Source organism: Pholcus phalangioides, unplaced genomic scaffold (assembly GCF_987345545.1).
Source record: "Pholcus phalangioides strain wild (caught in Gottingen) unplaced genomic scaffold, Ppha-v1.0 ptg000010l_1, whole genome shotgun sequence".
Classification (NCBI taxonomy): domain Eukaryota; kingdom Metazoa; phylum Arthropoda; class Arachnida; order Araneae; family Pholcidae; genus Pholcus; species Pholcus phalangioides.
In genome coordinates, this window is record NW_028301603.1 from 43453898 (window position 1) to 43466073 (window position 12176).

The window sequence follows — 12176 nt, forward strand, 5'->3', positions numbered from 1 at the left end:
GCTAATGAAATGGGCATCACGCGCTCTTTATCGAATAATATTGGGTATATAATAATGTAAAGACAATGTTTAATTGTTTCGGACCATCTAAAGACTCTTTTATGACCACCAGAGGCTCCGTGGACCATTGATTAAGAATCAATATCCAAGAGCGAGACCTTTCCCTGCATATTTAATCGATTATTTCAATAAATCCAGCCAAAACTTTTGCAAATAAGGTCGATTCCGAACACTGGTCTTTGTTCCATCGAGTCTTGTGAAGGTTCATTTCAGCATTATGGGCCCCTGGGTAAAGTGTTGTTCTGGGGCCCCCATATTTGGCTGGAAGAACATCTTATGTATTTATTCTGGAGAAAATCCCTGTTCTAGATCTAACCATGCAGGTTCCCATGGACATGAAGCTTTCGTTGACCATGCTCGGATGGCCTTGGTTCCAGCGACAGTTCTGTCAACTGCTTATATCTCTTCGTTGAGACAGAGCGGTGGATCATGTTCTGGTTAGGAGGAGGGAATGTTCTGTCGGATTCTTAACGTAGTCACACTTTTCTATATATCACCATATTTCTCTCGAGAACATTTTCTTTACATCTATATTTTTTATCACAGCTCCCTGTGTACTCCGTAATGGCTCCCTTTCATTTATATATTCCATATAATATTTATATCCCATTTATATATTCGTGTTCCCTCCCCTCATCGTTTAGAACAGCGGTTCTTAACCTTTTTTGACTCGCGGAGCCCCTATCCAGTACATAATTTTTATGGCGGAGCCCTGTTTGACTCGAGGAGCCCATTTTGTTCATGATTTTTACGGCAAAGAACCTGTAGGACTCTTTTATTTATTTATCTATCAAATTTACTGATTTATATTAGTTTCCTCGAGTCACCGCGGAGCCCCCGGGGGGTGCACACGGAGCCATTGGGGCTCCGCGGAGCACCGGTTGAGAACCAATGGTTAAGAATATCCTAGGACCACAACGTTGAGAACCACTGCTGCATAAAAGAGCGTGGATGCACAAACTTCGGTCCATTCGAGGTTCTTATCTTAGCCTAGAAGCAATTTTTTAACAATAAAAATATTCCCGAATAAGTAATAAAGTTTTTAAAGTGACCTTCTCTATATCAGTGTTTCCCAAAGTGGGTGATGGAATGGTCCAAGGGAGCGATAAAACTTACTGATTCAACGTAGGATCCTATGGGTTTTCTTGAGTTGGGGGGCGATGAGAGGAAAAAATTTCTGATGAGGGGGACGATGGAACAAAAAGTTTGGGAGACTATGCTCTATATGAAATAATTCAGGTTCTACACGGCTATTCTCGTGAATTAATTTACCTTCTGTACAGCCAGCAAGGAATTATTCAGTCAGCTCTCCGAAGACCTAATTTAGTTTTCATGTGGCTGTTAATTAAGTTATGGCGTTTTGAGCAGTTCAAGTATTACGTGAGCAAATTTTTAGCCATTTTTGACCCCCCTTGTCAGCAAAATTTCGTCATCAGCTCTGCCCCCTGAATACTAACGCATATTGGTGGGATCAGAGACGTACACGGGGGGGGCATAGGGATTCTCACTCTCGTGCCCCTCTCCCACGATCAAAAATTTTTCTTTAAAGCAAAAAAATATTTTTTAAATTGAAATTTCGGAAGAAAATACCATTATATGTGTTATTATAATCAATTTCTGTTAATTTCAATGTTATTTGAAGGCTATGAACGCAAAATTTATCTTTAATAAATTCATTGCGACCCACCTTCTAAGCCATACAATGATAAATCGCATAAAGGCCCTTGGACCAAATATGGCCCTGGGGCGGGGGTTATCTAATGCTGCCTGCCCTCCTCAAACCTAATTTTGTAAAAAAAAATGAACAAAGCGGCACATTTACAGATCGCTTAAATGTCCCGTGGTACAATTCCAGAACATTTAAGCGGCCCGTGGCACATTTTCAGATCACTTAAATGACCCGGGACACAGTTCCAGAACAGTTAAGCGATCCGTGACATATTTAAAGATCCCTTGAGTGACATGTGACGTAGTTTTAGAACACTTAAGTGCCCCCCCCCCCAGTGCGGTTCTACATCACTCAAGTTACCCGCGGCACATTCTCAGATTATTTAAGTGTGTGATCCGCGGCATATAATTACGGATCACTTGAGTGATGCGTGGCACAGTTCCAAAGCACTTAAGCGGCCCGGACACATTTCCGGCGCGAAACATTTAGAGATCACTAAAGTGGTGTTGTAGGGCACTTATCAATAGGGGGGATATTACTTCAAGAGAGTGCCCATGAACTATTGAAAGGTTTTTCTCGTTTTTTGCGCGCCGAGTAAAATGCTATTAAAAATATTTCATATTTTCATAAAGGGTGGTTGATGACGTAAGCATTATCCAAACCCCCCCCCCTTTGTCATCAAAAGTCAGCAAATCGGAAACCCCCAATCGATGATGACGTAATACTTGAACAGGCCCTTTCACACGGCCCGAAAGCCATTTATTGTAGTCCGTGCCCATACTTACACGGGACCATTCGAGCTCCTGTACAGCCTGCAAGAAATTACTAGCCTCTCCAAGAAGTCCGCGATCCACATACAAATACAAATACAACGCCACAACAGGCAAATTGCCCAACGAGGTGGCTGACTTAAGAACATCATGGATCACCGAGCCATTTTTTGGAGGCCCTACCTACTACTTCTACACCACACATGCACTCCCCCCCCCCCCCCGCGGAACCCCCAACGAATCGGTACATGCGGGAATGTGCGTGTACGTGTAGTGAAACCTGACGTGAAGTTTTATTGTTTCTCTGTAATGCTTGTTATGTGTAGTGCTGCCATCTGCCACCAGTTTTTCTAACTATGAGTGAAGTGTTATGGTTGAATGATTTTATCGTTGTAGGACTGTTGCTCTCTGTGACGAGACTTTTTAACGGGTAGATCGGCTCGCATTTGCGCCTTGATGTTGGGAACCACAGAAAACCAACTTCAGCCGACCACCACTGTGGGGTTCGAACCCGGATCCTCGCATCGCGAGTCCGTCACTATAACCACTCGACCACCACAGCGGCCGTCCTACACGAGGAGCGGCAAGGATACCATGACCTCAAGTCATCCGCCAGTTCCACCTCCCAATGAAGCTGGGTTACACGAATCAGCCACGACTCGCATCCACATGCTACGAAGCATGCCACTTCTGAGCATGCATTAATTAAGTTTTAAATGAAGTAAAATTATAGTTTAGGTTTAAATAAAACAATATTTTAAATTATCATTTACGGCTTTAAAAATTAATTTTTAAAATTTTACTTTCTTTGTTTATAAAAAATGAAGTCAAAATGGATATTAAATGGAAATTGTTGCCATTAAAAACCAGTTGAAATTCTGTGGAAAACATTGCCTTAGTGGCGCTACTCAGATATATTCTAAACACTATGTGTTGGATATCATTTATACGCAAGCTATGTGCATATTCAACCGGTGGGAAGCGTACTCCGCGTCCTACCGGTAGGGGAGTCTTATAATATTAATGGGCCCCTCCCCGGCCAAGTGCGCTTTCTGAGGCCCTACCTGGTGGAAAAATGATTGCCAACAAATTTCAATCAGATTTCATTTTTGTGAGGCTCTCTCTTGTCTTGAAGTCGGCCGTGTTCGGGTACGATACTGGCCCCAAGAGCATCTCCCATTTATTGCTAAGGGGTAAGCAAGCCCCCTACGCATATCTGTGGTAAGCACGTTTTCTACACATATAATCGGGACACGTTCCCATCTTACTTCCAGGGGTTTCCTTGAAGCAGGAAGGTTTGGGACCTAAAAGTCTGGGGTTCCGGGAATCGATTTTGCATTTTTTTTTTCATTACTTACAATATGACTGGCGACCCAAGATAGGGCCTTGTATGTGTGAGGAGGGGGTCATAAAGAATCCTGGTCTTAAGGTTCCAGTCAGTGCCGTCTTAACGCATGGGCCCACCGGGGGCCTCACAAAATATAGATTTGGTTGAAATTTTCTAGAATTTACCTGGTAGGGCCTCAGAAAAAACATTTGGCCCGGGGGCCCATGATGCTCTTAAGACGGCCCTAGTTCCAGTTGAAAGGATAGCGCCCGAGTGGCTAAGATGCTCGTCTACCACAGTGAAGGGTGCTGCCACGGTCCTGGGTTCGACGCCGAGAGAGGATATAGATAAGATATTTTCCCTAACGAACTTGAGGCGACCACCAATAGACAACGCCATCATTTCCAACTCATCTCATTAATGGCAGTAAATTACAATATAGCGATCTGGCCAAGAGTTGGTATTTCGTTAAATAGTTCAAAGAAGGATGGGGGGCACCGAGAACCATGGTGAGCTCTGCTGTGATCTGGTATCTAGCACCACACATCTTTTGCAGTCATGGTCCCCACACGGAGGGTGACTGACGGTGCTCTCGCCAGGCCCTCCTCAACACATGGCCTACGCGGGTTGCGCGAGGAGGGGGTGGGGGGGGGGCATCAAATGCACAGAGAGGGCCTTGTGGTAACGAGAATTGATGCTGTGATTTATTTACTCGGGCACATCATTTTGCCCGGTTGCCCATGGTCCTGTTAAGACGGCCCTAGCTCTCACTCGTGATCAAGTGTTTTCCAAAGAGGACAATATCGCCTTTTAGGGTGGAGATAGCTGGAATAACCGATGGGGGAGGGGGGCGATAAAAGCTACGACACAATGGGATGGTTTAAGAACGGGGTGCAAAGAAAAAACCATTCCAAGCAGGGACCGATTAGGTGAATAATTTGAAAGACAGATTTATTAAAATTTATTAGAAAGGGGCCAGTAAAAAAAATCTTGATCTGAGTCTAGACCATGGGTTTCTATCTGGTGTTCTGCAGCACCCCAGGGTTACGTAAGGGCTTTTCTATGGTTCCGCAGTACCATAAGCAGTGGAATTTTGCAACCGAAATAACTAGGTTAGAGAAATATTCGCGTTAATCTGGGAACTGGCGTTTTAATCGGTGGGCCCAACGAGGCCCAGGGCTCCGTCCGAATCAAACAGGAGACTTTTGGAATTTTATTTATTATGAGATTACTTTTTCATAAAAAAACGGATTTTCATTAATTCTGAGAAATTATTAATCAAATATGAGTTTTCATTATTTCTGGAACTATTTTCTCTATCAAATACGAAGTTTCGTTCATTCTGAAATTATATTTCAATGAAATATTAATTTCCAGTAGTTCTGAGAAATTATTTTTTTCCATTAAATAGGAAAATTTTCAATTATTCTGAAAATATTTTTCATTACTTATGAATTTTCATGAATTTCGAAAATATCAAATAATTGTTTCCTCCAATTCTGAAATTATTTCTCTTATTTTTGAAATGTTTTATTAAAGTAATTTTGAATTCATTTCTATAAATTCATTCATTGATTTTTAAGCATTTCTATCAGTTCTGTAACTCTTAAGCGTTTTCGTCGGCGGGTCAGGCCAGGCCACTGCAAAAAGTTTGGAGGGCCACGTGTGGTCCGCAGGCTATGTGTTGAAGACAGAGCCGTCTTATGAGCATTATAGCCCACCCGCCCTCAGCAAAGAGGTTTTTGAAGGCTTTCTTTTACCAGGCTTGAAATACCTACTTACCAATTAACACACTTACTCTTGAAAATTGTAACCAGATCTCATTATCACGAGGCCCCTTATGTACTAGAGGCTCCCGTAGAGCTGCCCTTCAACTGATTTCATTCTGGTATTTTCATCATTTCTGAAATTCGAAGGTTTTTTAACAACTGGCTGTTGCGAAGATGAATTTTTTGGAAAGAAAAAATTCAACTGTTTTGCGGGGAATCGAACCCACGTCCTTTCACTATCTGGGTGAACGCCCTAGACTACAAAGACAACGAATCTCAATCTTGGAGCTCGTGTACGCTGAAGGGGGTCGTACATGGACGGCCGGACCTGACTCAGGCCAAGATCACAACTGCTGATGCTGCCGAAGAGCTCCAAGGAAAGATTGAGAGATCCGTTGCCTTTGTAGTCTAGTACGTTCACCCGGAAAGTGAAAGGATGTGGGTTCGATTCCCCGCAAAGGCAGTTGAATTTTCCCTTTCCAAAAATTCATCTTCACAACAGCCAGTTGTTAAAAAACCTTCGTATGATTGCGTAGAGTGACATCATCCTTGTATATTTGTGAAATTACTTCTTTCATAAATTCTTAATTTCAATCCATTCTTGGAATTCAACTCAGAAAAAGTTTTTAAATCAATTTCTATTTGAATTTTCACAACTATATTTAGCATATGCAAAAAGTGAAACACCCCCTTAAATGAATTTTTTTTCCCTTAAATCACTGTAATCGAAAATTTTTGAACCATTATTTTAAACTCTCCGGTGGGCCGGATAGGACCTCCAAGCGGGCCGCAGTTTGCCCATCACTATACTGAGGTGCATTTATGGTTTATGCGCCCATTCTAGTCTCATTTTCTTACTACTCTTTCCTCGAATTCGCCGCCACCCTGTGCTATAACCCGCTTAGCTTCACATCACCCCCCCCCCCCGCAAGTACATCTGTGTGAGTCATTCTTTTGAACACTTCCATGCTCACACACTAAGTCTTTCTAAGTGACTCTTTTGATCACTCACGTGCTTGCACACTGTTTTGGTCACTCAGATGGTTGCACACTGTTTTGGTCACTCAGATGGGTGCACACAGTTTTGGTCACTTGCACGCGCTCTAGGTCACTCTTTTGGTCGCTCACCGAAATAACTCTTTTCTTTATGGGTCACTCTTTTGATCATTTGCATGTTTACACACGCTCTAGGTCACTCTTTTGATCATTCACAAGCTTGATCACGCGCTCTCTATATATACATATATATAACTCTTTTGCTCACTCACTCCCGTGCTTGCAAACTCTCTATGCCACTCTATTAGAACTCGCTAACATAGTCCCTTGCTGTCTGAGCAGAGGCGGATTTATTGAGATTTACACAAATTTTTCCGCCCTTCTCCCATTCTACAAACTTTCTTGGCCACCAATTCCTCAAATTCGAAACCTCGGGCTGTAGCCAGCTGAGCCGCCCCCTCCCCCCTATAAATACCTACTGACTATACTGAACTGAACAATAAGGTAGTTACCAAGTTTCCGTCGCGTAATTCGCCGCTCGAAAAGGCGTTTTTCCACGAGCACGTGCCGGGACTATCATAAAACTTCGCGTGGGTGTTTTCACAAACAAGTGAAGAAAATAATAATAATAAAAAAAAACCGCAAATAATATTTATTCCCGGCCTTTTATCACATAATATACAGATTATATACGGAGGATGATTCCCAGACTATTTCCGCTGAACCCTTTCGCTTTATCGCGGCATTTTCTAGATCCTGTTCGTAGAGATAAGATTCAAAAATGGGGAAAAAAGAAGAGAATATTCTCTTCTTTTTTTTTTTCTTAATTTTCATACACATCCAAAAGGAATAACAATAACACATACATATACAAGTCTAGCAAAACGCCCTCGACTCGAAAGAACTCAACAAATGGGTGCCAAACTTCCTTCTTTATGTGTTTTGTGTGGATCAGATTCCAACTTCCTAAGAAAAAAAACACAAAAACAATTTTAAAAAAACACATTAGGTTCATGAATAAATGACGTCATTTGAAGGAACAAACGTTCCTGGAAGCCGATTGGAGGATAGTGACATCACTCCAAAGCTCGGCTCTCATTGGTCGATCACAGTGACGCAAGGGCTAAAAATAGCCTAAACACCGATAATAACTAAGCACGGCTGCTGACGAGCGCTTTTGTTGGTTGGTGCTCGTGACCGCAGCATCTAAGTTTCAGTTTCGCTCCTCTTCGGTATATTTACTGTTATAACCGGTGGATAATAATTTTAGGGGGTTTTACAGTTCATAAAAAATCGTAAACATTATATTGTTTGTGTTGTTGGACATTGTACGTTCGTGAATTTATTGGATTACCCAGAAAATATCTTATAAAGGTAAATCAATTATCATTTAATCGACTTGATTGATTCCTCTATTGAAGTGGAGCAATTCCAATTAACTTCAAAAAACTTAATATATAAATGAAAATGACTTGTAAATTCATCGATCAATAAATTATTTGATCGATAGTGTTTAAATTTTGTCGAGTTTGTTTTAAAATTAATTAATTTATAATTATTTGATATTGACAAGAAGCCTGGAGCATATTTTGAAATAATCAGGGATGGCAAGGGTTTTTTTCCTGCAAGGGTAGAAGTTGTCAACATGATCTATCATTGCTCTTAACACTCATATTTATTTTAAAATATATATATCTGTAAGGAGGCAAAGAGATCACTACATCCATTTTCGCCAGTATTGAGGTTACAATATTAATTTGTGGTTCTTCTGTTACACACTACACATAGGTGTAAGTCCTGTTCTTATAAATAGCAGAGATGTTCACTTCATAAAAAACAAACGAACGCATAGAAAGCCATACTAAAAAAACCTTTTAAATGGTTTTCCTATCTACAAATTTTTCCAATTTTTATATAATACTTAAATTAAAATGACTTATAAAGTCATTAATTGATAAATTATTTGATTGTGTTCTACAATTTATGTAAAAAAAATTAATTTAGTTATTATCATTCAATATTGACAGGAAGTCTGGAGCATATTTTGAAATAATCAACGATGACTCAGGTTCTACCTGCAACGATAGAAGCTCTCAACATGCAGCAAACGTTGGATTCACCAACGACGTTGTTGAAGAAAATTGGTAAGTTCATGATAATTAATGTCGAAATTAGTAGCAGTCTACTAATTAGTTTATTTAATTATTATTTTACATTATTTAATGATCAATTGCATTGTTCTTCTTTGTTCCAGCTTTTCCTAACATACCGATAGAGAAGAGATTCAATAGGGAAGTCAGCTTACCAAATGGGGTCGAGAACTGGAACATCAGTAACTTGGAGTCATACCTGGACTTTGACGACAACAATGTGATAGGCAACACATTCGACGTCCTGGCATCGCCTGATGACCGGATGGTCCCTGAAACAGAGCAGCGAGACAGGTGCAGCTCGATCTCGTCTGTGTCCTCATCATCGTTCCTGGACGAAAAGCCTCCTGTTTTCCATAACTTCGGTGTCAAGACGATGAGCATCAAGCACATGGGATCAGGATCGACGTGCATCTCGTCCGATCATTCCTACTTCAACTCTACAACAATATTGCAGAAAACCCTGGACCCAGAGGAGACGTACCAGAACCTGGACATGTTTCTCCATGCTCAGGAGGTCAGTAAAATAGATTTGTATCCTTATCAAACATAATACATAGCATGTAGCTGATAAGGTTTTCACGGACATCATTTGATGAAAATTGACTATTAAGGCTTTGGTCCAGCGACACCATTTCTCCTGAAGATGCTAACCACTAGTATTAGAAAAATGTTGAAGTTAAACTCAAACAAACAACAGACTTCAAGCCAGAATAGTCAATTTTCATAAAATCTGTAATAGTTATAATTATTATTACTAAAGATAATTGATATACCAGCATTTCTCAACCTATGGTCTAAGACGAAAAATACGGGAAATAGCTATCCTTAATGCAGAATACACAGCTGATTGAACCCAAAACATTCAATTTTTGACTAGTTTGCTAATTATTGCTGAAAGGTGGAGAATAAAGAAGATAATGCAAATCGCAATTAAAAAACTATATTTTGCACGTAGAGAAAAAAAATCGTGTTCATGCGATCATGTTTCATTGAGAAAAATATGGGAAAGTGGGATCTTAAATATGACAAAATACATCTCCAATTGTCACCAAAAGCTTTGCCATAAGTGAGCTAAGTCACCAATTGTTGCTAAAATTGCTGGAAAATCACCAATGAATGGGAAATAGACTGCTAGAAAATCAAGGTTAATTGAGATGTAGTTCACCAAAGAAATATTAAATGTAACAAATGTGTGGAACAAAATTTTTTATCATTTAAATATTCATAACTATCACAATACAATGTAAATGTTCTGAAATTTTTCATTCATTATTTCGGTAAAGATTGTCAAATTCTTTCATAAATTTTACTGGTTCTTTGGTTCAGAAAGGTGAAGAGATGCTGAGATGACATAAAGATATATAAATATCTTGATATCTAATTTTGTTTTTGTTTCAATTCTAGGTCCCAGAAATGACTGACACGTTGTCATCCTCGCCACCACCTTCATTCTCACCCATGCCATCAACAAGTTCTAATGATAGCAGTTTCGACATCCTATCCAACGAGACGAGCACGTCTTTCAGCAGTGCCTTGCTCGGATCAGCTCTCAAGAGGCCATTGGACAGTATCTCTGAAGACGATGTCTTCATGGTCAAACAGACTAAGACTGAATTCATAGAAGTCGGGGAAAGTACGAGTTCTTCCATCAGTTACCAGCAGGACACTCGCAAGAAAGGCAATAACAGTGCTGCTGCCTCCAAGTCTTCCTGTAGGAAGACCCGCAAAGAAAAACAGAAGGAGATGGAGCAAAGGGTGACGGAACTTGAACAGGAGAAAGAAAATCTTAGGGTCCAAGTTCAAGTCCTTGAAGAACTTATTCAGGCCCACAAACAGTGTCTACTTAATGCTATCGCACAGAAACGATAGACATGCTAAAAACACATACACAATAGAGACTTAATGATGATTTGAAAGTGAGATTTTGAACTTCGCGCGACCGATATTTCTTTTAATATTCCCCCTTTTTGTAGCTATAATACTGATGTGAATAACTATAAGTGATGGATTATACTGCCAGCTCATGTTTCCATTCAAAAATCCATTGCATTTCTATCGTTTCGAATGGATATTTTCAGATTATGTAGAAATGTAAGCATGTGATGAAGGGAAATGTAAAACCTTTCCATGGGAACCACCGTCCATTCTCACAATAACAGCTCTTAGAAACATCTAATTTATATATAACATTAGACCACACACATATTAAAATTGGCTCTATTGAGAAGTGGAGTCTCTAGGAGAGGTCTTACTATAGTCTGAAATTACTTCTGCATGCTTCAAAATCATTTCAACATTTAACACAACTTATCAATTTTAAGATAGAAAGCATTCAACATGGTTATATTACAATTTTTACAATATTGCATTTCTCTGATTTATGTTGCTCAAATTACACGTTAACGGCAGCTGTAGCTTAAATTCTATATCGCTGCTGTTCTTGATATTTAAAAAAAAATAAGAAAAAGCTCTATGTATGTGATAAAATGTCATGTCTGTTATACTGTTAATCATGTTGTGAAATTATTTTTGACAGACTATATCCCTTACTGCTTGTATACTTATATATTTTATTTTTTAAATCTTGGAATGTTGCTCTGTTGGAAATATTCGTGCTGCACGCACAATTTTGTTTTCTCTGTGGGAAAGAGATTATGCAGCCGTTGGGGGGGGGTCGGTCATTATTGTACAAAGAATAATGTTTTATGTAAATAAAGTCTTGTTAGTATGTTATAAACCTCTCTTGGTATTTTTGTTATTATTGACTCATAGTTATATATGGCTTAAATTAGTAATTCCCAACGTGGGCATTAATGCCCCTGGGTGATGAAATGTTCTAGGAGGTGGTAGAAGCTACGGGTATAACATAGGATCCTATGGGTTAGATTGTGTTGGGGGCGATGGGGCAAAAACGGTTGGGAAACTATGGCTTAAACCAATGTTCTTCAACCTTTTTATAACAGAACAAATAAAAATAGTTAAACTATTTTAACGACCAGCAATGAATGCATAGGAGAAATAATTTGAGGACTGACAAAAAATACATAAAGAATAATTTGTGGACCAGCGATGAATGCATAGGAGAAATCATTTGACTGAAAAAAATACATAAATAAGAGAATAGTTTGCAGATCAGCAAAATAAAAAGTATCAGAAATAAGTTGAGGACCAGCAAGAAGTACATGAACAAGAGAAATGAATTGGGGATTGACAAAAAGTACATTGGAGAAATAATGTGATGGTGTGCAAAAAGTACATAAGTAGAACAGTTTGTGGACTGGTGTAAAATGCACAGGAGAGATAGTTTGAGGACTGACAAAAAAAATCATAAACAAGAGAAATAATCTGAACTGGCAAAAAAGTACATGGGAGAGAAAATTTGTAGAATTTGCAAAAAAAATATAAAACAGAAGAAATAACTTGCGGATCGGC

The 12176-nt window shown here is 39.5% G+C and overlaps 1 protein-coding gene across 1 annotated transcript; it reads left to right on the forward strand.

Moving 5' to 3' along the window:
* Window positions 1-7764: 7764 nt before the first annotated feature.
* On the forward strand, window positions 7765-11481 carry LOC149081543 (uncharacterized). Its single transcript, XM_089238479.1, has 4 exons — window positions 7765-7965; window positions 8619-8735; window positions 8846-9258; window positions 10149-11481. The coding sequence occupies exons 2-4, from the start codon at window positions 8651-8653 to the stop codon at window positions 10611-10613; spliced, it is 963 nt and encodes a 320-aa protein (XP_089094605.1). The 5' UTR covers window positions 7765-7965; window positions 8619-8650; the 3' UTR covers window positions 10614-11481.
* The last annotated feature ends 695 nt before the right edge of the window (window positions 11482-12176 follow it).